Genomic DNA, 26,320 nt, shown 5'->3' on the forward strand with positions numbered 1-26,320 from the left:
TTGGCAAAGTGAAGCATAAGAAACTATGAATTAGAAAGTACTAGAGAAAGAGCTTCAGTGGCTTTTCCTTATTGTTTGCTGGCTGCATGGCTCAGGGCTCGCTGAGCAGAGCCAAGCTTGTACACCAGCAGTCGAGTTTCAGGTCTCAGCTGAATTAAGTAGCAAGTTGAGCAGGAGTAAGTGGACTGGGTAACTCTAAAGTGGACTGGTCTGGAGCAAGTTTTTGTTGCATCACAGGAAGCCTGCATAAAAATGTGTAGAAAAACCTTAATTTATAAACAAAAACCATTTATGAACAAGTCTTTCCCCTTATCTTTAGTCCTTGTAATGGTAAGGTAATTCTAGAATGGCATGTGAAATACTTTTGATACTGGAAGAAAGTTAATTTTATACTACACAAGCCTGAAATTTACAACAGTTGGTACCAAAATACCATTCATTGAGGAATAGGATGGTATAATCATGAGGTAAATGTAGACTCTAATAGTAGATGAATGAATAGTAGTTATGCAGTCACTTGTCTAGCTATGTCTGGAAAATAAAAATACCATTTAAACTCTGTGAGTCAGAGGACAGTGGCCTGAAAAACCTTGTAAGACACTCTAGTGTCTGGTATTCCAAGTGGAGATTTTTGCTATTATCACAATTTTTAAACTTACAATACATGGACAATAGAAACTTTTATGTATATACTCATGTTTTTATAGAAACAGTCAGAAGGTTTTGACATATGCTTACCAAAATAAATATCTTTAAATTTATAGAAGCCTGCTGAATAAGCATTCAGTGAAAATGAAAGATGTTTTTTAATTCCACAAAAGTGGTGTATGAATGTGACATATCAGCTGTTAAACTATTCCAGATAAAACTTAGACTCAAAATTAGAAAAAAATAGTATTCTGGATTTAAGATATATTAAGTCCGGTGTCTTACTCTGCATTATTTTGCATCTTAATTTTGTTATTATTTTCTGCTCTGCATGGGTCACAGTAAGTTAGTCTAGGTTTAAATCTAGAAATCTTTGTAGAGTGCTTGCTCAGTACTTTTTGTGCGATATATGTACTGAATCTGGTCCCCCTAACTATAAATAATGGAATATAGGATCTCAAGCCTGTATGAGCTAGCTCATCATCTAGGGAAGAATTAAGGTTCACATACTAGAAAAAAAAAAGATTAAAATAACCATGCAAATAAAAATAGAATCAATCTTTGAATATAAATTTTAGGAGAATATAAATTGAATGAATGGTTCAGACCTTTTCTGAAAGAAGGAAATGCTTTAGTTGGGTGTTGGAGATAGTGGTGGATATGAATTTTGTTAGAGTTAGCAGGATTCATGATGAAGCAAAGAGGAATGAATTAAAAAACTAAAAAAAAAAGTGTGAATGAGTTGAGTGATGGATGGCAATAAACCATCTTTTGACTATTTTGGAAAATTATTGGAAAAAACAGCTTTGGATTAGATATTGTAGCAGGATCTCAATTTGTGGAAAATTTGAATACTGAGCAGGTAACTAGGATTTGATTCAATAGGTAATAAAGAATTAGTAATATTTAACATAATCTCCAAAGAAGAAAGCCACCTATGTACAAATGGTAGTGAAACATAATATTTAAGAATTCATGTTCAAAGTAAAATCACAATTTTGAAAATTTGAATGACGTGCATCCAACAGAATCCTCTAAGCAAATCCTCAAATAAATCAGAGTTGCAGTGATGATCAAATCTGTTTTCTATCCCTGATCTATTTCTAATTAATTTTTCTATATCTAATTATAGAAAATTATGTTTGAACAAAGTGCAAAGAAAAAGAAAACAGGCTTATAATGGTGTTAGTTGAAGACCTTCTTTTTCACTCCCACTTTTTCCATGGGTATAGAAAAATTTAATCAACCCATTTGTACTTAACCCATTTTCTTCTATTCTTTCTTTGTGAGTCACACATAATACCAAGATAAATATATCTGGTATTTGTGGAAATTTTTATTTATTTTATAAATAAATGAATCTTATTTATTTCATTTCTAATTCAAAAAATTTGTGAATGTCCCCCAGAAGTTCCTTTATTCCAGGATACCCAGTGTTTGGATTTCTAGCAATTATTCTAATAATTTTGGCTCTTATAACCATCTCTCAAAGAATTTAGGATCAAGAAAGTTAATATGCATAAAACTGATTTGTAATTTATACATTTGTAAATGTTATTAACTATAATAATACCTTTAATAATTTAATATTTTAATTCACTGACATTAAACTGTCATATAATTGTTAGCTGCAACTGCAGGTGTGCATATATTTAAGCAAACATGATCTTTGAAGTTGGAATTTACAAAACAGTCAAATTAAGAGGTGATTATCTCCATTACAAAAAGATTATTTGTTTACAAAATGATCTTCAAATGGTTCTTCTAAAAGACAGGTTTTAGTAGTACATTAAAATATGACAGACATATAATTTAATTAAAACATTTTGAAGATTATCATGTAATATTGGTTAGTTTTTGTATAGATATGATGCATGCTTTTGTTAAACAGACTTTTTAAAAAGCAGTTTTTTTTAAAAAGCTACATTGAACTTCACTTAACCAGAACTTGAAAAAAATTAAGATATTGCTCAGGCTCTACTTTCAAATTATATAAATGACTAATGCTGTTTAGCCACATGTTCTTAAGCACCCATGCCAACTTTCTTGCTATAGTTTTCCTACTGTCCACAGAGCATTATGCTTCGGAATCCTTTCCATAAAGCTGGACAGTTTCATGAAGGCTTCTGTGTAACATGAGGCACCGTGCCATTTGCACACAGCCTGTGAATGGAGAGTCCTATTCCATTTCTTCTCCTGATTAGTTGTTTGATCTTTGTTGAACATGTCAGTTTATTGGTCTGTGTTTTCTTATCTATGTGTGTAAACTGGACTTGATGATCTCTAAAGATCTTTGTGGTTCTAACATTCTGATCATCAAAAATAACATGAAAGTTACACATGAGGTGGGAATTCTAGACAGAATTCCAGCACTTCGACAGCCACCTATCCATTCATCCATTTGTCCAATCATTAAATATTTATCCAGTGCCTACTATGGGTTAATACTTGTAAATGCTATAAATATAGCCGTGAACAAAATAGAGTCCTTGCCCTCACAGAGCTTACATTCTAAATAAAAATATAACATGGCAGGTGGTGATAAGTGATAAGTGACATAAAGTGTAGTTATTTAGAACAGTGCTACTCAAAGTGTCGTATACAGACCAATGCCAGTCTGTTGCTGCACCACAAGATAAATTAATAAATTGATCACAAGTACATAGAACCTTTTATAGGAATGTTCAAAGACAAGTAAGATAGCCCTGGTCTTAGTGAGATCTTAGTGAGGAAGTGAAACATTATGAGAGATGATATCAGAAAAATAGCAGGGGTTCAAATTGAATCAGGGCCTTGTAGGTCAGGATAAGAACATTTATTCTGATCGACGTGAGAAACCATTGGAGATATTTGAACGCTGGAGATTAATAATTTGATTTAAGGGTTAAAAATATGAAATAAAAATATTTTATATCTGATACACAATAAATTAGATCTAAGGAGATGAAAAGAAAGGCAGGGGGATCAGAAGGGAGCCTATTGCAATATTGCAATATCTGAATATCAGATATTCACCACTTCTATGGCTACCTGAAGTAGGGACAGCCATTCAGGTGGGGCTGATAGAGTGTCAAGTGGAGCTCACAGACATCTGCAGGTGGAGATGACAGGGCACGTGTGTGTGTGTGTGTGTGTGTGTGTGTATGACTTCGTTAGTAGTTTAAGACAAGAGAGGGGTCAGCTGACTAGATTTTTACCCCAGTAACTGAGTGAAAGTGGAACCATTTGTTGAGATAAGAGGACTGGGAGTTATAGGAAGTTGGAGGGTGGAGGTGGAGAAGCCTTCTGAAAAACCCTTTCTAGTTAAAAGAAAATAAAACATTTGATATTAAAAGCTAAAGTGTTACAGTAGACTTTCTACATGCACTTACTTGATTAAGGCCTATTTGTAACACTAAAAGTTATTATTCTTAAAAATGTGGCTGTCTTGTATCTATTTTCTTTATCCAATATCCAATGTGCAATAGATAATGAAAAGGAAGTGAATAACCAAGGAAGTGAAGTTTATTCAGTCATAAAACTGACTTGTACTTTCTGAGATTGATCTGCTCTAAAATTCCTTTATGGTATAAAACCCTAATGACTATCACTTATAGTGCCTACTGTGGACTTCTAGGATAATGCATAACTAGTAATACTGTAACTCTGTAGTTCTAAATTTATAGAAGATAATGTGTCCTCAGCATAGAAACATTGCAGCTTGTTTATGTACATTGTGTTTGATTGTAATATACTAATGCTAAATGCAAATAATTTGAAACAAGTATTTGTAGACATCAGCTAACTAGCACTATGCTTTTGATTGATAACTACTTATGAAATTGGAACTGATTTTGACTTGTAGCTCTTCCAGTAGTTAATTTTCTGGTTATATTATTTAACTTTCTGGGTCTTAGTTTCCTGTTCTGTAAAAAAGACATGATGACGATGATAATAATAATAGGTGCTGAATGCGATTGTATGTGGAGAAAATGCTAATGTGTGTATAAAGCGCTTAAAATAATTTCTAGTACTACTAATACACAAATGGAAGAGGCTACTAACGGTAAAAATAATATATTCCATGTTAAGAGTTTCATAGTAATATAATTTAAAAATAATATTAGAAGAGACAAGTTATCAGAAACAATATTACACAAGTATGTATAATATCAAATGGTATGAACAAGGGAACCTAGAGCATATATAGAAACTAGAATGAATATATGTGTGTGTGTGTATATATAAGCAGATATAAATACATATGTAGATATAGCTATATGAACATACATACACATGCACACCTATACACACACACAGAATCATATTTCTTATCCAACTCAGGTAGAAAATTGGTTTGCTGTTGGACTTTATAGATCATAGGTAACTATTTTTTTAATTAATTTTTTTTCAGATCTTTATTGAATGGAGTATAATTGCTTTACAATGTTGTATTAGTTTCTGCTGTACAGCAAAGTGAATCAGTTATACATATACATCTATCCACTCTTTTTAAGATTCCATTCCCATATAGGTCATTACAGAGTACTGAATAGAGTTCTCTGTGCTATACAGTAGGTTCTTATTAGTTATCTATCAATATTTTGTATATAATAGTGTGTGTATGTCAATCCCAATCTCCCAATTTATCCCTCCCCCACTCTTCCCCCTTGGTAACCATAAATTTGTTTTCTACATCTGTGACTCTGTTTCTGTTTTGCAAACAGGTTCATTTGTACCATTTTTCAGATTCCACATGTGAGTGATATCATATGATGTTTGTCTTTCTCTCTCTGACTTACTTCACTCAGTATGACAATCTCTAGGTCTATCCATGTTGCTGTGAATGGCATTTTTTTTTTTTATGGCTCAGTAATATCCTATCGTATATATGTACCATATCTTCTTTATCCATTCCTCCCTCGATGGACACTTAGGTTGCTTCCATCTCCCGGCTCTTGTAAACAGTGCTGCAGTGAACATTGGGGTGCATGTATTCTTTTGAATTATGGTTTTCTCTGGATATATACCCAGGAGTGGGATTGCTGGATCATATGGTAGCTCTATTTTTAGTTTTTTAAGGTAACTCTTATATTCTATCTTTATAATAATATATTTTTCTACTTTTCTTTCAGCTCATTTAAAATGCATTTTCTCAATAGTTTGTATTAAAATCAAGGTAAATAATGTTTTTATATAAAATGCTGTTTTATAACATTCCAAGATTATAAAAAATATTAGTAGTAATTGGAATTAGTATACACATTCCTGTAAAAGAAATGGCAAAGCATAAAATGAATATCTTACCTTTCTTAAAACTTAAAAAAAAGTATATATACTCTTCCTGAAATAAAATTCACTTTTTACATACAAAACTGCTTTAGAATTTATAAATTTAGAAACTACAAGTAAAAAAAAGGAAAATGAATGTCATCTGGGAATCTTCTAGTCAGAAAGCATTTTCATCATATCATTGTATCCTTCCCAATGAATATTTTTACACACATAAGCATATACATGCAGCCACATATTCTTAAAAAGTATCGTTGAAAGTTAATTGATTTTACTAAAGGACTTTATCTTTTTGAAATCATAATAAAGGATCACTCCAAATTTAACATTAGCACACTTTTCTTTTGATTTGAAGGGATTGTTACTTATTTAGACACAACTTTACCTTGAATGAGCAAGTTTGGATGGATAACTCAGGATAGTGGAGTGGACCAAAGCTTCTGTTTGCCGTTATGTAGGTTCATCACTGCAAAGAGGCGCGTGGACTAGGGGACAGATGGGAGTATAAAGCAGCCCATATTCTGATGGCCAAGCCAAGTGCTCTGGCATGGGGTTTGTTCCACCCAGAAGAGGGATCTCTTAGCGCATTTGCACAAAGGCACTAATTGCCCTAGAGCAGCCCTGGGCTGGAGAATGCCTTAAGGAAAAGTGCCTTATAAAGGAGCATGTGGGTGACAGTAGTTTCACCCTTGCTGTTTCTCAGTTTTGCCCTTTACTGGTATAGCTTGATTGAATGTGCTAAGAAAGTGCTTATTGCATGCGTGTTATCAGTCAAGTAAACATTTGTTGTGGAAAGAATGAGAAAGAAATCTTCACTCTGCAACCAGTACAATAGAAAGGGCAAAGTCCATTTGTTAATGTACATCTTTATCAGTGTTTAAGAAATCAGCCTGATAGGTGAGCATAGCTTTATATTAAGAACATATAATCCAATTTCTTTTGAGAAATACTTCTAAGTGGAAAAAAAAATCCCACAAACTGCCACTTTAATTACAGTGAATGGCAAAGGTCTCACAGTGATAAGCCATCACAAACAGACTGGTTTTTATTACATACAAAGGGGTGGTTGAAAGCATGATAATCTAGGGAAGAAAGATAGTCACTAATGTTTACATACTTAGCCCTCACTGGCATTTTACCAGGTTAGAGGGTTGCACTGTCCCTCTTAATCTGAGCGAGTGCGTCCAGATTCACAGCAAGACCTCAAGGAGAACCAGATGATGGGGCAGATGGCAGATGACTAATTTGGCAAGCCTTGATGAGTGGAAATTGTTTGCTTTAATTGCTTGTCAAGTCCAGTACCTACATTAAAGTTAAGGACCTAGCACTTCCACAAAAAATGAAATACTACAAAGTAAATAAGAAGGACTCTGTGTGTAGGAGGGAAAGGGTTGTGAAGAATAATGAAAAGGGCAAGGAGGGAATTATGACAAGATAATGGTAAGGGGAATATTATTTCATCTAAGAATAGATGACAGAAATGCAATTTCTGAATCTGTAAAGTCTTTCTATTATGTTTTTCAGCTTTTAACATAGGAACTTTATGAGATATAATCTAAGAAAAAATATAAAATATGTAAAGGCAGGAAAATAATAAAGAACAGGAATTAAAAATTATATTACAACAAGCAGTTTTACAAGTCAGTTTTTGATGATCCATGTAATGCATTTAAAATAATTTTTAATTATTTTAATTTTACTAAGCTTATCTTTGAAATACTGAATTAAAAATACAGGTTTAACCTATTATATTGGGAAGACTAGATTAGAGTAGACCACTCACAAACACATCATTGATGAACAGGAGATAATCATGTGCAGTATTTACATCTCTCATTTTTTGGTCATCTTCAAAGATGAGTTGTTTCCCTTTGCAATATCATTTAGCAGTTTAAGCATCTTTGAGGGCATTTAGGGGCTATTATAAGTAAATAATAGAGGTAAAATACAGCTCAATTAAATTTTAGGTGGAGCAGCATATAGCAGTATATATAATCTATGGACTTGCCTTTCATCAGCCTGTGGTATAGAATGCCTATGTCTTCCCTCGCTACAACTCTATTAGTGAAGGTCTATGATGCCAAATGCTCTTTTCATTTGGCTCAAAAATCCTTTAGAAAGTGATTTAGTTAATTTCAGCAGATTACTGTTTTGTCACTTTGGAAGTCAATAAAAGAGTGGTAGAAGATAAAGATTCAGAGAATACACTATAGGATCACTTATTTTTTAATTTAAAGATACTGGTTTTTGGATTGAAAATACTTTATTTACAGTTTTATGTAATGTAAATTATAAAACAAATTTCCAACTTGGTGTTAATTTTTTTCTTTAATACTTTTAGAGTTAATTATATAGGGTGCGAATTTTCTGAAATATAAATGCACTCGCATTATTTATCACTTTGTGTGGGTTGACAGCTGATACAAATATTTTTAAATCATTGATAGGTATTTTTTAATATTAAAATAACAGTACAAATAAAGACAATAAATCTAGAAGTATATTAATGTTATAATGCATGATTACTAAGTGTGGTTCATTCCAGGAATATAAGAATGGTTCAATATTTGGAACTTACTAATAATTTCAGAATTAGTGCAAGTTTGATTAGCATTAATTAATATCAGAAAATAGCAACATTCAACATTCAAATCTGAAATAAAAACCTGATAAAACCAGACCCTGAAGCATATGACATAATAAAATATACGCTGAGCCAAGGAAAGCATTTATGTAAAGATCAGAACAAAGATAGGAATGACTACTACGCCTATTAATTGAAAAAATTATCCTAGAAATTCTAAGCAGTACCAGCCAAGAAAACAAAATAAAATAGCATAATTGAAGACTAGATAAATCAAGAACCTCAATGAGGAAAACTAACTAGAAATTACAAGGATTTAGCAAGGTAGCCAAGTTCTGAGGGAAAATAAATAACAGTCATCAAGAGTTTTAAAGATATATAATAATAATAAGCAATTCAAAAATATAACTAAAATTATTCAAAGTTGATAGAAGCATAAAATGCCTAAGAACAGATGAACTCAGTGACAAGACAAGAATAAGGACGCAGATGCAGAGAATGGACTGGAGATCTCGAGGTTTGGAGGGGCGGGAGGTGAAGGGGAGGCTGGGACAAAGTGAGAGAGTAGCATAGACATATTTTTAATACCAGCTGTAAAATAGATAGCCGGTGGGAAGTTGCTGTATAGCAAAGGGAGTTGAACTCGAGGGTGGATGATGCCTTGGAGGACTAGGATGGGGAGGTTGGGGGGGAGTCGAGGGAGGGAGGGGATACGGGGATATGTGTATAAATACAGATGAGTGACCTTGGTGTACCTCAAAAACTGGTACAAGAGTGTAAAGCAATTATATTCCAATAAAAAATAAAAAAAAAGAATGTTTTATGATTTACATAAAGGGGCATATTTAACTCTGTTAAACATACAAGCCAGTGTGTGTGTGTTTTATTTTCCATAAAGTAAAATTGACTTTTTGGTGTACAGTTTTCTGAGTTTTAACTCGTATATTACGTAATCACCACCATAGTCAATATGCAGAAGAATTCTGCCATCTGCTAAATTCCCCCTGTGATCTTTCCGTCAAACCCTCACTCTCAGATCCCCGTCTTCTAGCAACCACTGATTTGTTCTCCATCCTTTGTAGTTTTGTGTTTTTCCAAAATGTCATACCAATGGAATCATATAGTATGTAGCCTTTTGATCCTGCTTCTTTCAGTCAGCATAATGCCTTTGGGAATTTTCCATGTTGATATATCAATCATCTGTTCATTTTTATTGCTGAATAGATATTCATGAAATGGATATACCATAGTTTGTTAGCATTCACCCACTGAAGGACATTTGGGTGGTTTCCAATTTTTGGCGAATTTGTGTAGAGTTTCTATAAACATTCATGTACACATTTTTAGATGAACCCAATTTTCATTTATCTAGGGATGTACCTATAAATGGGATTTCTGGGTAATTTGATAAGTATTTAACTTTGTAACTTTATGTTATGTTGCCACAGGGTGACTTCTCAAAAGCATCCATTGAATGCAACTCATTACTTAGCATAAAGTAGGTTTTATTTTATTTTATTTTTTATTATTTAAAAAATTTTATTTTATATTGGAGCATAGTTAACAATGTTGTGTTAGCTTCAGGTGTACAGCAAAGTGATTCAGTTATACATATACATGTATCTGTTCTTTTTCAAATTATTTTCCCATTTAGATTATTACATAATATTGAGCATCGTTCCCTGTGCTATGCAGTAGGTCCTTGTTGGTTATCTATATATATATAGCAGTGTGTACATGTCAGTCCCAAACTCCCAATCTACTCCTCCCCGCAACCCTTCCCCACCCCAATAACCATAAATTTGTTTTGTAATTCTGTGAATCTGTTTCTGTTTTGTAAATAAATTCATTTGTGTCATTTTTTTTCTTAGATTCCACATATATAAGTGATATCATATATTTGTCTTCCTCTGTCTGGCTTCACTTAGTATGATAATCTCCAGGTCCATCCATGTTGCTGCGAATGGCATTATTTCATTCTTTTTAATGGCTGAGTAATATTCCATTGTAGTTATGTACCATATCTTTATCCATTCATCTGTTGATGGACAATTTAGGTTGCTTCCATGTCTTCGCTATTGTAAATAGCGCTGCATTGGACATTGGGGTGCATGTATCCTTTTGGACCATGTTTTCCTCTGGATGTATGTCCAGCAGTGGGATTGCTAGTTCATATGTTAGCTCTGTTTTCAGTTTCTTACGGAACCTCTGTACTGTTCTCCACAGTGGCTGTACCAATTTACATTCCCAACAGTGTAGAGTAGGTTTTAAATAAGTATTTTAGAATTAAATTAAATCACAGAATTTTCAAGCTGGAAGGAAACATAAAGAAAAGAGAAAATTGGACCCAATGAGAAGATAATTGTCCCATTTTACACAGCTAGAGAATGTTGGAGCAATGGCATCCTGACCTTCACTGCCCTTGCCCAGTGCTCATTCCACTTGACTGCAAGTAACGAAGTGACTTGCTCAAGTTTATTCAGCTCTTACAAATAGAAGGACCAGCATTTGACACTGGCTTAATTATTTCTTCAAAGTCCATTTTATTTATTTAATAAATATTAACTGAGAGTGGGCTATGTGTCTTCTCTTTAGGTGTCGAGCAAAGAAAGGGCCTCTAACGATGGAGCTTGGATTCTAATGTAGAGACATATAATAAAGAAATAACCAAGCAAGAGTGTATAATATAATTTCAGATAGCAGTAAAACAAAAATAAGGAAGACAGAGCATGATGAATGGGAACCTGCTATCTATTTTAGATAAGATAGTCAGAGAAGGCTTTTCTGAAAGAGTGACATTTGAGCAAAGATCTGAATATACATTCTACAGGCTATGGTAAGAAGTTTGGATTTTATAATAAATGTGACTAGAAGCCAAGGAGTGTTTTCAGTGCGTGAGTAATGTGAATGATTTATGTTCTTAAAAAGATCACTCTGGCCTCTGTGCAAAGAATTAACAAGGGCAAGTAGGGAAACTAAGTCAATTAGGAGGCTACTTTCAAAATCCAGGGTAGATATAGCCTTGGTGGCTTAGATTGAATGACTATAGTAGAGGAAGTAGCAAATTTGGCCCCATTTCAGTATATATTTTGAACATAAAGCTGCAAAAATTCTTCATGTAACTGTAACAGCACTCAATAGTCACTGAAAATGTATGCTACTTCTGATACTCTCTTTAATTATTTTATATTTTTAATGATTTTTAAATGCTCAACAATGTACATTAAACTAAAGCATATGAATTATGGTAACATTTCTGAAAGAGAAAATACTTAGTGTTAAATCAGATTAAAAAAATGAGAGACCTTGTATCAGGTTACCAAATATTTTTTATGCAGAAAGTCCCTGAATGATGTATACACAATATATACTTAGCATGCATATACTGCGTGCTGCTTTCCTTACTGTGTACCATGAACAACTTCATGAGCCCTTACGAAAGACCTTGGACATTTTAATCAATATGTGTTTTTTCATGATGCTAGTTCAACAGAAGATGCTAAATAAACAATTATTCATTTCTTAGTATCTCACATAGGCATTTGATTTGAAGGGGAAATTTTTTTATTTAATTTTTGTCCCTCTTTTCATCTTGAGTAAGCAAATGGAGTGCTGGTTTCCACAGCCATAATAAGCCTGGAGGCAGTAAGTGATTTTTAGTATTAATATGGATATTGCTAATGTTTCTTCTTTGTGTTTCTAATATATTTACCCCATGAATAAATCAATAATTTCGTTAACCAGCCTTTTTATATTGCTGCAAACTCCTAATTATAGTCTTAATTTTTCACTGAATGAGATCATGTAGTTCACTCACTGTTGGATGTAAACCTTAAGAAGACTAAAAAGCCCATGTTTGCAACTATAGCTGCATTTGTAATGGAATCAATACCAAATAGAATAATTGGTGATTTTACTAAGGCCTCACATATAACTTTACTCCTGGAGTTACAGTTTAAATGAAAACTGTAGGGAGTACATGCAAATTCAGGATTTCTGAAGCTTGATTATTGTAAGCTTACAGTTTAAGGACTTTATAATAGTGTTGGTAGAGGGGCTGAATTTTGCTAAATTTGTTTTGGCTGGTGAAAAAGATTTTTCAATTCTGTTTGATAAACAGCTTTGTGAAATCAATGAAACTTGATGGTTTAAGCATTGTCTTGTATACATTGCCTGATTGTAAAATCGATTGACAAATGCAAGTTACGAGGCATTCTGTGAAGGCTTCATGAAGAGAAATAAAAATGATTTTCATGCATCTGTCCAAACTAGTTCTTTTAAAATCAAGTCCGTCTTTCAAGATGAAAGTTTTGAGGACTATTATACTGGTTATAGATAGCTTGACTCAAACATGAATATAAAGGAAACCCTCACTGAGACAAAAATATTTCTTAAGTGGAACTATGTATAGTAGAAACTCCAAAAATTAGAATGTTTGGAGAATAGAGTATTCTGAGTATTTAGAATTTGTTTATTGAATGATTTTTGTTGTTATTTAAAAATATTTTAAAATATATTTATTCTAGTTTTCTGTTTTCATATGGTATATAAAAATACAGCTAACCATTTATTGAATATGGGAACTTTCTGAATTGAGATATTTTCTGAATACATTATAATTGTTTTTATGGCAATTAAATTAGTATTAAATAATACTTTTTTGGAAAGTACTATGTTATATAGCTCAGCAGATACAAAATGATGATTAATATATTGCATCTGTCTTCAAAGAGTTTACAGCCGTTGTAGGTCTCTTATATAAACAGATTATTGTAATAATAATAGTTATTTCATGTTATATACTCTTTTCTTATATGCAGAATGAGAAGCATGCAAAAATACATAGGCATTACAGGTATATTGATAGATTTTCTCCCAATATTTAAGTTTTTATAGAAAAGGTCAGAGTACACTAAATATTTTAGAAATCTTTTCATTTAGATGTTTACATATTGATTTTTATATATTGATATTAAAGTATGGTTTTATTTCCAACTGAAAGAAACTTGTACAACATAAGCTATACATAGATTGCAATGTGGCATTACATACATATTAGAAATGGTGAGCAAGTTTATTAATCGGTGCTTAATTACAGCCATCAGTAGTTGCATTAAAATATAAGCTTGTCCTCCTTGGAATTTAAAATAATTGAAATCTATATTTCATAAACCCATATAATAATACCTTTTCTCAGCAGACATTTTACAAGTTATAAAGTTGCTGTGAGCAATAAAAATAAAGATCATGGATTAAGAGTGTTTTTTAGAGAAACTCCAGAGTATATTGAAAAAAAAGTAAGGCTTTGATCTTGATGGATAAGGATCACACACAGGAATCAATTGCTTCTTGTTTTCCTGCTTGTGTTGAATATTACTGTACTTATCAATAGAAATTTGTTTTTATTTTTTCATAGTGTTTGTTAGTTTTAGTAACAGGGGAAACTTCCACAGAACCAGTAACATGTTCAGATGATCAAGAATGATTTTATAGTTTTATTACGATTGGAATAAATTTAGTTAACCAGATAGAATAGTTAAAATTACTTAAGGTCAAAAGCATATAATTTAATAAGAATTTAGTCCTTCCTATGTATAATATTTTAGCAGCCAGGACCAAAAATCACTGTTATCTTGATGTTAATGATAATAAACATGGTTAATAAACATGTAAACAGGTTTGTTTGAAAATCCTGGTTCCTTTAGCTCATTTCTCAGCCAATCTCTAGGGTGTGTGCCTCATTCTTATGCTCCAAGATGGTGTTCTAGTTTTAGCCATCACATCTCCATTCCAGGCAGAGGACTGGAGGAAGGTGTAGGGAAGAAAGGAGTCAAAGTCAGGCTCCAACTATGTTTTAAATGAAGTTCTGGGAAAGTGTCATACACATGTCAGAACTTAGTCCCTTGCAAAGTTTACCCCCAAAAGGAGCAGAGAAATGTAATCTTTATTTGGGGTGGCTATAAGCCCAGCTAAAATTGTGCAGTCTGTTACTGTGAAGGAAGAAGAGAATGGGTAGTGAAGATTCTAGAAGTCTTTGCATCCATCCTTATCAGTACAAAAACTACATTCTCAAGGGCAGCAAGTGAGTTCCAGCATTGTGTATGAAGGACTTCGACATTCATAAGGGAGAATGGGGAGAGTACTTCAAGGAACCGATAGAACCCTGGAGCATGGAAGTAATTTTTAAGATTTCTTTAAATGTGAGATTTCAGATAGAAATAGTCTAAAGATTGTATGTTGATTTTCTAGGGCTTCTTTAACAAAGTACCACAAACTAGGTGGCTTAAAACAACAATTTATTCTTTCACAATTCTGGAGGCTAAAAGTCTAAAATCGACGCGTCAGTAGGTCAAGCTCCCTCTGAGACGCACAGTAGAATCTTGCTTTGCCTCTTCTTAGCTTCTGATGTTGGCCAACAATTGCTGGCATCCCTTGGTTTGCAGCTGCATCACTCCCGTCTTTGCCTCTGTGGTCACATGGCGTCCCCGCTGTGTGTCTTGATGTTCACAGGGTGTTTTCCTCTTCTTAGAAGGACATTGTATTGGGTGAGGGCCTATTCTCTCTCTCTCTCTCTTTTTAATAAATTTATCTATTTATTGGTTGTGTTGGGTCTTTGTTGCTGTGCGCAGGCTTTCTCTAGTTGTGGAGAGCGAGGGCCGCTCTTTGTGGTGTGCGGACTTCTTATTGCAGTGGTCTCTCTTGTTGCGGAGCGCAGGGTTTAGGTGTGCGGGCTTCAGTAATTGTGGCACTTGGTCTCAGTAGTTGTGGCCCTCGGGCTCTAGAGTGCAGGCTCAGTAGCTGTGGCACACGAGCCTAGTTGTTCCGCGGCATGTGGGATCTTCCCGGCCCAGGGATCGAACTCTTGTCTCCTGCATTGGCAGGTGGATTCTTAACCACTGCACCACCAGGAAAGTCCTTAGTTAGGGCCTATTCTAATGTACTCATCTTACCTTGATTTCATAAACTCTGTTTCCAAATAAGGTCATATTCACAGGTACCAGGGGGTTAGGACTTCAATATAGCTCTTAGACACAATTCCACTTATAAGAGTATTTCTAGAAAATATACTGTTTGATGAGATTTAGAAATCCAGACAAGAAGAGTTTGTGGGGTTTTTTGGGGTTTTGTTTTGTTTTGTTTTCATAATGAACTTCCACTATGGTTAGAGGTCTATGTTATTTTTTAAGATCTTTAGATTCAGACCTTTGTTATTTTTGATGCATCAATAGGCAAAAGCAGGCTTTATGGTAGCCCTAATTATTTAGACTATACCAATCTAGATTTTTATTTTCCTCTCTGTATTGAAACTCATCCCCTTGAGCACACATCAGGCCTCATGTCTTCCTTGCCATCCCTGTGGAGATGACACGCAAATGTATATTCGACATCATTACTAAGCTCCTTTTCTAGTGTCTTCAGTGTTTACTCTTTATATCTTATCTTAAATTTTGTATATATTATGTAACTTACTCAAATAGGTTTCATTTACAATTCATTTTTTTTAACTTTACACACTTATTACAATACTCATAATAGAGTTTTTTCAGTCTAGTGAAGATTAGAATTGGTGCATTAAATGGTAGAGTTGGTGTATTAAATTGTTCAGGTATCTATGCAAACCATGAGAAGTAATAACTAAAACTCTGACTTCTAGAAGACAGGAAAGACACATACAACCTAAAAAACACACGTGTGTATACTCATGAGCTTACATATGAACAGATTCAAAAACCACTGCCCCCAAAGATGGCAGGCTGAGAACATTTATTAACAAGCAGCCCATTATACCTCAGAACACTAATGAATACACAGTGACCCAGTTGATATCAATACAAGTTTATATTTCAGTACATATTGTGTTTGTAGTATACATTTATAAATGTTTCAGTCTAAGTTGTTTAATATTTGTATTTTAAAAGGTAGCATTTTTGAAGGCTTAAAGGCATAAGTTTCAATTATGTAGAAAATTTACTAAGATCGGATTTCTTTGCAATATAAAAATATTTTTTAAATTAAATTGTTACTTTTATCATTTGTTGATTTTGATTTACCTACATATGTAGAAAATAGAGTAAATTATACGTCTGAAAGAAAATCTTGTTTGAGTAGAGTCAAATGTATTTAATTACATGCCTTGTATGTCCCCCAGCAAGTGTGATTAAGTTTATCTCCTTGCTATATGTTTCTGTGGAACCCATGCCTTTTTACTCTCTGTGGTTAGTACATGCAATTTATGAGTGTAAATATATTATATCACTTATGTGTGGAATCTAAAGAAGCCAAACCCATAGAAACAGAGAGAAGGATGGTGATTACCAGGGACTTCGGGTTAAGAAAATGGGGAGATGTTGGTCAAAAAGTACAAACTTCCAGTTATAAGATCAATACGTTTGCGGGTCTAATATATAATATGTTGATTATAGTTAACAATACTATATTATATACTTAATAGCTTCTGGGAGAGTAAATCTTAAATGTTCTCAACACGTGCGTGTGTGCGCACACACACACACACACACACACACACACACACAAAGCAATGGTAATTAGGTGACATGGTGATGTTAGCTAATGCTGTAGTGGGAATCATTTTGCAATATGTAACTGTATCAAAACTGCATATGTATACCTTAAACTTACATAATGTTAGATGTCAATTATAACTCAGTTATAACTCAATTATAACTTTACTAAGTTGGAAAAAAATAAAAGTGAAGGTGTTTATCAGTGTGTCGGTTATGGGTCTTAATAACATTCAGAATATTTTAATTCAGGGAATTGGAGTAGATTGTTGTGGAAGAGAGTTGAGGGAAATATGGTCATGGTGCATGTCATATACAGTTTATGTAACTTCCTATGTTTCTTCTTGCGTTGGCAGTGTGCGCAGGAACAGAGAATAAGCTGAGCTCTCTCTCTGACCTGGAACAGCAGTACCGAGCCTTACGCAAATACTATGAGAACTGTGAGGTAGTCATGGGCAACCTGGAGATAACCAGCATCGAGCACAACCGGGACCTCTCCTTTCTGCGGGTAAAGCTGTCTCTTTCTTTTTTCTTCTTTATGAATGGACAATGGTGTCACGATGCATAGAAACAGACCAGCTTCTTGTACTTCATGGCTGTGCTCTTCTGCCCTGCCCGGCAGGGCTCATGACCGTAGGCATGTAGGAGATAAGAGATGCCAGGGCACACACAGGAAAAGAAAAAGAGTAACAATGTCATCATGACTGACACCCTGAGTTTAGAACAGTTACTGTTGCCCTAAGATTGATAAAAGATTCTGTCAGGGTGTAGGACATGACTTCTAGCGAATGTGTCTTTTTCTGAATGGTAGGCAAGAGGAAGATTTTAGGCTGTGGGCTAGGAGAGTCAGAGGACCAATCAGATAAGAATTGATAACTTTAATAATCTCCTTTTCTGCCCCTTTCTGTCACTGGAAATTTTAACTATTTCATATTACCATAAGGAGAGTAATACTGTTAACTTCAGAATAAATATGACATCTGTTTTTGAAAACCAACAAATTATTTAAAGTAGACTTCTAGGAAATCACAGGTACTTATATAAATTGACATACAATTGCATATAAATGCAAATGTTCATATGTGAAGTTACCCAGAGACAATGAGTCCTTTTACAAACTTGTTTTGGTTCTCATTTACTCATCTGGCTCTCTCTGTTAAACCTGTTACTAGTACTTAATGCCTATAGTTTCTTAAGTTTTGCTTCAACCAGCAAGGTTGAAGTATAGGTATAGAAATATCTGAACTTCAAAGGGATTTTGATTGAGATGAGAATGTGATGTTTTGTACAATTAATAATTTATTCTTCATACAGGAATTAATAGAATATATTTTAAATAATAGCATCCCTAAAATATATTCAGTCTTGTTTTCAATAATATTTACACACTTCTCAGAAGGACTGTCTTGCATAAATAAAGACATAAATAATGTTTTGAATACTGATACAGTAAACTATTTAGTAGATAGTAAATTATTTAGAGAGCTATGATAATTTTAATAATTCTATACTTAGATAAGACGTAAAAAAACAGTGATTTTGACATACTTTGAATGTAATAAAAATGTCTAGAAATAATAACAACCTCAGAAAATGTACCACCTCAAAACTTAAATAACATGAGACTTTATGATATCTGCTCTTAAAATGATACATATAAAATACTAGTCACTATAATATAGGGAATTAAGGTGTTTCCATTGTGTACTGTTTGGTTGATAGAACTCTAATTCTATAAGTTATGTAGTTTGTATTAACTATGATGTTTAATTATGACATCTTTGTTTATCAAGAGTAGGCAGTAAAATTTATCCAAATCCTTGAGTGAAAAGACCTAAACAGAACTTAACATTTTTTTTTCCCTATTTTGGACCGTTGTTTCAAGAAATGAACACATACAGTCTATCCTAGAACAACCTCTTCAAAGGAGTGCATCTGAGTAATAGTTATTAAAATTTGCTTGTAAGATTCTAGCCTGTCTTGACTGAATTTTTTCAGATAGACTTGATTCTTCAAAATAAAAATAAAAACTTGATGTATATGAGCTGATTTGAAGATTTAGTTAGAAATGCCGAGAAACTCAATGATATAGAAAGGAAGACTAAGAGCAGAATTATGAAACAGGTGAAATAGGTTAAATGGTCTCTTAGAACAGAATAATATGAGAAAATGTAAAAGGCAATCTAAGATGTTAGTTTTTCTTCTTATGCTTTCCTTGCTTTGTTTCGTCTATATGGAACTAGATTTCACTGGCTTAACAAAAAATAGCATGAGTACTGTAAGTGACAGTCTTCAAGATAGATAAAAAAATTGTCTTGATTATTACATATTTTATAATTTTATCATTTTTAAGTTCTTATAACAGAATAGAATGATAAAAAATTGACTTAGTCAATTTTAATCTTAGAAATATGAAAGTAGCATATAAACCTTTGAGCATTGTGGTCTGTACTGTTGGCTATTCTACTTTTTTAGGAAATATTTTGAAGTAAAAAAAAAAGTTAATAGAATGATCAGATTTGGGAAAGAATAAAATAAGGAGAACCAAGTTTAATACCTGGAGCAAGAAATAAGTTGTTTCTTTATAAAAGTAATTATTGGCTCCTAAGAAGCATCTCTAAAAATTCATGTAAACTTTGTACTAACATGCGCATATCTCAATTTTAATGTTTGTTTAATGAAACTATATATAATAGGTTTTCTTTTTGGTTTTGTTTTTGACTTACTAATATCATCATTTTTATTTCACTTATCTTTTGTTCCTTTGGACAGTAATCATTTTTAACTGTGGCATATTCACTCAGAAAATGGTCTTAGCCTAAGGATACAGTAGCAAGTAATCTATTGTCCTTGACTTCTACAATCTTGTAGTCTTGTAGAGGGTTATAGTTGTGTAATATATAATTATTGCATGTATGAGTGTGTGTGTATATATACATATATATATGCAAATACAAAATTTTATAGTTGCCAGGACAGGAATAAGAAGCCAGAATCAGAATGAATGTCCGGTCTTGTGTTAATGGTAAACGTGGGTACTGGGCAAAGAAAGGAACAGCTAATTCTGAAGGTTGCAGGAAAGATTTCATCGGATACGTGCTTGGACTGAGTCATGAGAAAATGAATAGGGGCTCACAAAGTGGGTAGGTGTAAGGGCATTCCAGTGGGAATAGTATAAGTTAAGGCTTAGAAAGAAGGCCCTAAGTCAGAGGTAATAAATGTGTAGCTAGTGCTATTACTTTAGATACTGGACACATGTATGCAAATGAATCAAACAGGATTCTTCCTCTCATGGAACTTATACTGTACTATGGATGAAGATAAATTGGGGGAATGGAATAAAATACTAAAGTGGAGAGGCAGAGACCCTTATACTATAGATAAATGTCTAGGAAACATCAGCACCCAAATGACAAATTAACATTTGGGGATAAGATGAAATAGTCAAGGGAGGTTGACACGTGTTAGTCCAAGAAGTGGTCCTAGGACAGAACTCTCTGGATGTCCCATTTTCTGTCTTTTGGTGAGTTCAGTGTTATATCATAACTACTTTTATTAGTGAGCCCTGAAAGTTAGGACTGTTAGCTGAAATCTTCATTCTACTGCACTGGATGAGTCATTATTCCTAACTATACCTTAGAATATGCCAGAAGCTCGCCATTTAATATAAAATTTAGTTCCTTCTGATAACTACATTATGGTTCATTTGTTTTATTAGTAGCTTCCTTCCAAAGTACATAATCTGTTCAATATTGACACATTGCAATAAGTAGAGTCCATGTAAAGGAAATCTAGTTACTTTACATTATGCTATCATTTATAATAAATTTTGAATTGTATGAAAGAAAACTTTCATTAACTTATCCTGTGGATTACATAGCCCTCATATATATATTTATAACGGTAATTCACTTTATAAAGGTGTGCAATTTCCCTTCCTCTAAGAATGACCCACGTATATAACATGTTTAGAGAGACATCATAGATAGAGATTTTAAACTTCATTTTGAATTTGTTTCTATCTTTAAGAACTTAAAAAAGTTTTTTTTTTTAAATATTTTCCATCCTTATTTTCATTTCTCATTAGCAAGGTCATAGTGTATTTTTTGTTGTTTGTTTTGAACGAAACCACTCTAATTTCTATGATTCATGAGAGGAGGTTAACCATATACTCTGTTTACCTCTTTCTGAATAGTCAACATCTAGAACAGTGCCTAATATATAGTAGGTTTTCATTAAGTATTTGTTGAATGGACAAGTAAGTGTTATTCTTAATACTTAATAATAATTATAAATCACTATTTTATATGTGGCATGTTCTCTAGATAAATATGTGGGACCCTCCTAATGTTATTTCAGTGTGACAGCTCCATAGGTCAGATGTGTGAGTATTAGGCTGGGTCAATCAGAATCCATTCCCATGAGGATTTGGAATTGTGACTAAGAACATTCAGTTCCTGTATCACTTAGCTTCTTGACCCCTTGGGTACCAGAACACAGCTATTTTATCTTTGTGGTTTGAATGTCAGAGATTTGTGAAAACCGCAGAATGGAGCCAAGACACCGGGACTGACACAGAGACCAGAGAAAGAGATCATTAACCGCAAATTAATAACGAGGGAGCTGTTCATTTCCAGGTTCCAGTCTGATCCTGAAGATTGACTGCATTCCAGCCATTGGGTCCATAGGATACCCTTGGAACTTGATAGTAGCTTTGCAGTGAGTTCCCTTTTTTCCCTTAATCTAGATAGGTTTGTTTTCTTTCACTGATACTAAAATATCCTATCTAGTATATCTCCCAAGATTGCAAAAACACAGCAAAAGTGGGTCTTTGAAATTGGATTGAAGATGTGCTTATATATAATTAAAAACAACAACAACAACAACCCTGTAATGTTTTGTAGACACTTTCTTAATCTATGTTAGATATGTTATTAAAATATGTTGAAATACATTCTTTTAAGATGCTTTTATTATATCAGACTTGATGCCTATCCCTGTATACTACAACCTTTTAACCCAGCTTTGTTGTAACTTCAAGTTTTTATATTACTTTTTGGGAAAAAAAAATCTAGTTGATAATACTTAACAGACCCCTGAGACCCCTGAGACACTGCATAGTTGGCTAGAAAAAGGCCCTAAAATGTATTTACTATGTACTTTATCACCATCACAAGGTTAAGACTTATAATAGAAAACAGCAAGGCATAAAAATCACAGATTTCGCGCCATTGTCTTACACTTTGTGAACTCTCTAAAACAAGATGAAATATAGCAAGTGATGGGACTGAACTATTAGACCTCTTACCCTCATTAAAATTCTTGAGGTTTTCTCTCCTTTGTCATCCCATTGGTCTTCCTTGCTATTGCTGGCACTCAGTAACTCGGAGCTTCTAACAAGGTGCCTGACCTGCTAGCTTTTGCACTTCAAATTTATTTTCTTTGATTTATATATTCACTCTAAGCAAATAAGTTTTAAGAGCCAAATAAGTGTAAAATAGTGTGATGTATAATGTGGAGTATATATAAGGAATGCTAATACCCATCTTCAACCATTGTTATAATAGGTAATCACTTCTCATTTGTGACTTGAATTTAGATGTTTGCAAATTGTTTTGGAAAAAGTGTATGTTAGGAAAAGATGAAGAGATATGTTTATTTAACAGTGATCCACTGACCTGGAATATTACAATGTCAGTAATTCATTCGATCTCTGTGTGCTGCAGTCTAGAAGCCTTAAATCTTAATGATTAAATGTGTCTTTTATTACTGAAAAAAAAATTGATACATTAAGATACCTTTTCAAACAACAGCATTAATATTCTGTTATTGGTAGCAAAAGGCAACGACTTTGAAAAAGTCAGAATGTGTATATATATATATATATTTTTTTTTTTAGTTTTTCTTTTAATTTATTTTTTAAGCTCTTTATTGGAATATAATTGCTTTACACTCTTGTACCAGCTTATGAGGTACACCAAAGTGAATCAGCTGTATTTATACATATATCCCCATATCCCCTCCCTCCCGTGACTCCCTCCCACCCTCCCTGTCCTGGCCCTCTAAGGCATCACCATCATTGAGTTGATCTCCCTTTGTTATACAGCAACTTCCTACTAGCTATCTATTTTACAGCTGATAGTGTACATACATCTATGCTACTCTCTCACTTCATCCCAGCTTCCCCTTCGCCCCCTGCCCCCCCAACCCCATGTCCTCCAGTCCATTCTCTGCATCTGTATCCTTATTCTTGCCCTATCACTGGATTCATCAGTGCTTTTTTTTTTTTTTTTTTTTAAGACTCCGTATATATGAGTTAGCATACAGTATTTATTTTTCTCTTTCTGGCTTGCTTCGCTCTGTATGACAGACTCTAGGTCTATCCACCTCATTGCATATAGCTCCATTTCATTCCTTTTTATGTCTGCGTAATATTTCATTGTATATATGTGCCACATCTTCTTTATCCATTCATCTGTTGATGGGCATTTAGTTTGCTTCCGTATCCTGGCTATCGTAAATAGTGCTGCAGTGAACATTATGGTACGTGTTTCTTTTTGGATTCTGGTTTTCTCTGGGTATATGCCCAGTAGTGGGATGACTGGATCATATGGTAGTTGTATTTTTAGTTTTTGAAGGAACCTTCAAACTGTTTTCCATAGTGGCTGTACCAACTTACATTCCCACCAACAGTGCAGCAGAGTTCCCTTTTCTCTACACCCGCTCCAATATTTACTGTTTCTAGATGTTTTGATGATGGCCATTCTGACTGGTGTGAGGTGATACCTCATTGTGGCTTTGACTTGCATTTCTCTAATGATTAGTGATGTTGAGCATCTTTTCATGTGTTTATTGGCCATCTGTATGTCTTCTTTGGAGAAATGTCTATTTAGGTCTTCCGCGCATTTGTGGATTGGGTTATTTGCTTTTTTGGTATTAAGCTTCATGAGCTGCTGTATATTTTGGAGATTAATCCTTTGTCCGTTGCTTCATTGGCAAGTATTTTCTCCCATTCTGAGGGTTGTCTTCTTGTCTTCTTTATGGTTTCTTTGGCTATGCAAAAGCTTTTCATTTTCATTAGGTCCTGTTTGTTTCTTCTTGATTTTATTTCCATGATTCTAGGAGGTGGGTCAAAAAGGATCTTGCTTTGGTGGATGTCATAGAGTGTTCTGCCTATGTTTTCCTGTGGGAGTTTTATCGTGTCTGGCCTTCCATTTAGGTCTTTAATCCATTTGGAGTTTATTTTTGTGTATGATGTTAGGAAGTGTTCTAATTTCATTCTTTGACATGTTGCTGTCCAATTTTCCCATGTATATTTTTTTAAAGCAAAAAGATTTTTAAAGGTATCTACTCTCAGATAATAAATAACACATGTTGCAGTAGGAAAGCAACAAACTTTGGAAAAAATTATCTTCTTTTATTGTATATTTGACAGAGCTATAGAGAGTTTTTTGAATATATAAGAAATAGTGCCATCTAAACTGTCAATTTTTTAAAAGTAAAACTCCGGTGTTCTTTCTTTATAGAAATCATATAAATAGTTCATTTGTTTTTTTATTAAAGAAAATGTTCTATTCTTAAATTCAAATATTATCTTTGTCTTTTAGTTAAATTAAATAAATTAATGTTTTGTAATGCTATGGAACTATCAACCTTTTTAATTTTACATACATAGATTTTTCATGTGTGAAGATGTTGCTTTTTCACCCACTTTGCATAGGACATGAAATTTGCATCATTTTGCCAATGCTGATCCTGGACCTACATTACTTCATTCTTATACTTACACATAGTTACTCTTCTGACTAAGGACAAATATTTGCAGAAAGGCAGATAAGTCTGTAACTAAGAGACTGCAAAATGCTGACTGCCTCACAGGAAGCTAAGACCTTGACTTCATTAGCATGGTTTTGTTATAGTAAATCAGGGATGATGCTTGGCAATAACAAGTTTCAAGTTGCACGAAGCAGTCCTGCTTTTGTCTATTTCTTAGCTGTTTCCGGTAAGAATGAACAACTAGTCGTGCTCAATATAAAATTCTGAAATATTTACATTTCAGCCTACTTCTAGCTTCAGGGCCTACCTTTTATTCTCTTCTGGCCATTTCAAAGCAGATGACTAAAATTAAATCCAACAGTCTTGTGGAGGGGGTTTGTATTTGTTTTGTGTTGTTTCCATATCCTACTCACTCACATTGAACCCTTAGCCTGGACTAAGCTGTCTGATGTGTAGAATGAGTTAGCAAAACCTTACATTGAAAAATTCATTCTTAAAGTAGATAATTTACAAAATACTTTATTTCTTTGGATTAGAAAATGATTTAGTGAATAGTTTGCTTAAATAGTAGCTATCAGGAATTCCCTGGTGTTCCAGTGGTTAGGACTACATGCTCTCTCACTGCCTAGGGTGCAGGTTCGATCCCTGGTCAGGGAACTAAGATTCAGCAAGCCGCTTGGCACAGCTATGTAAAAAGAAAAAAATAGTAGCTGTCACTGCCTAGCTATATTTGTTTTTAGATCATTAAATACCAGATAGAATGACTTGTGTGAGATCGTGTTTGAGAGATTGATTGGAATAAGGATGAAAAAGGTAGTGGTATTCTAGAATCATTAAAAATTGGAGAGGAAAACACCATTTAAATTAAACATCCATGGCATGATAAAGATGGGTCCGCATACAGTACATTCACATTTACCTGAAAGATAATATAAGGGCAACATTTTCTAAGTCAGCATAGCTATTTCAATTGTACACACATTTTAATTGGATTATATAATAAGGGAGAACAAGCCTGAATTTAAGTTTTCCTGAATAGTTTTTTAAGACAAATGAATGATATATTTGTAACTCCATTAAAAGGTGGACAAATAAGTAAGATTTCTATATCACGTATTTATATCCTATAACTAGTTTCTCATTTAACAAAATAGTGAAATGTTTTTTTCTTGTGTCATTACTTGGGACAGAGGGCAAGAAAAGCCTGTGAAGCACAACATTCAAAATACTTAGAGCTAACCATCATAAGGTTCAAAGAAATTGCACCTTCAAGAAATACGTCAGCTAGACAAGCATTAGAATAAGATACAGTGTTTCATGTTTTTATTGAATTTCTCTTTCTGTTTGAATTTTGTGTAAAACTATATTTGTGGTAAAAAACAACATATTTGCTGTATTTAGATGATGAAATCTTAGCTGGGTGAGATAAAGAATACTGAAAATCGAGAGAATAGTATTTTAACATGTTTGTGAGGCCAAAGCAGACATTCTGGGTTAAATGGAATTTTTAAAGCTTTGA

The 26,320-nt window shown here is 33.6% G+C and overlaps 1 protein-coding gene across 1 annotated transcript in view; it reads left to right on the plus strand.

Moving 5' to 3' along the window:
* Positions 1-26,320, plus strand: part of ERBB4 (erb-b2 receptor tyrosine kinase 4) — a 1,095,516-nt gene that overhangs the window by 382,701 nt on the left and 686,495 nt on the right. Inside the window, exon 2 of the mRNA XM_057744756.1 lies at positions 17,382-17,533. Within this exon, the coding sequence (XP_057600739.1) occupies positions 17,382-17,533 (152 nt within the window). The remainder of the gene's footprint in view (positions 1-17,381; positions 17,534-26,320) is intronic.

This window comes from Hippopotamus amphibius, chromosome 8 (genome assembly GCF_030028045.1).
Source record: "Hippopotamus amphibius kiboko isolate mHipAmp2 chromosome 8, mHipAmp2.hap2, whole genome shotgun sequence".
In the NCBI taxonomy this organism is placed as follows: domain Eukaryota; kingdom Metazoa; phylum Chordata; class Mammalia; order Artiodactyla; family Hippopotamidae; genus Hippopotamus; species Hippopotamus amphibius.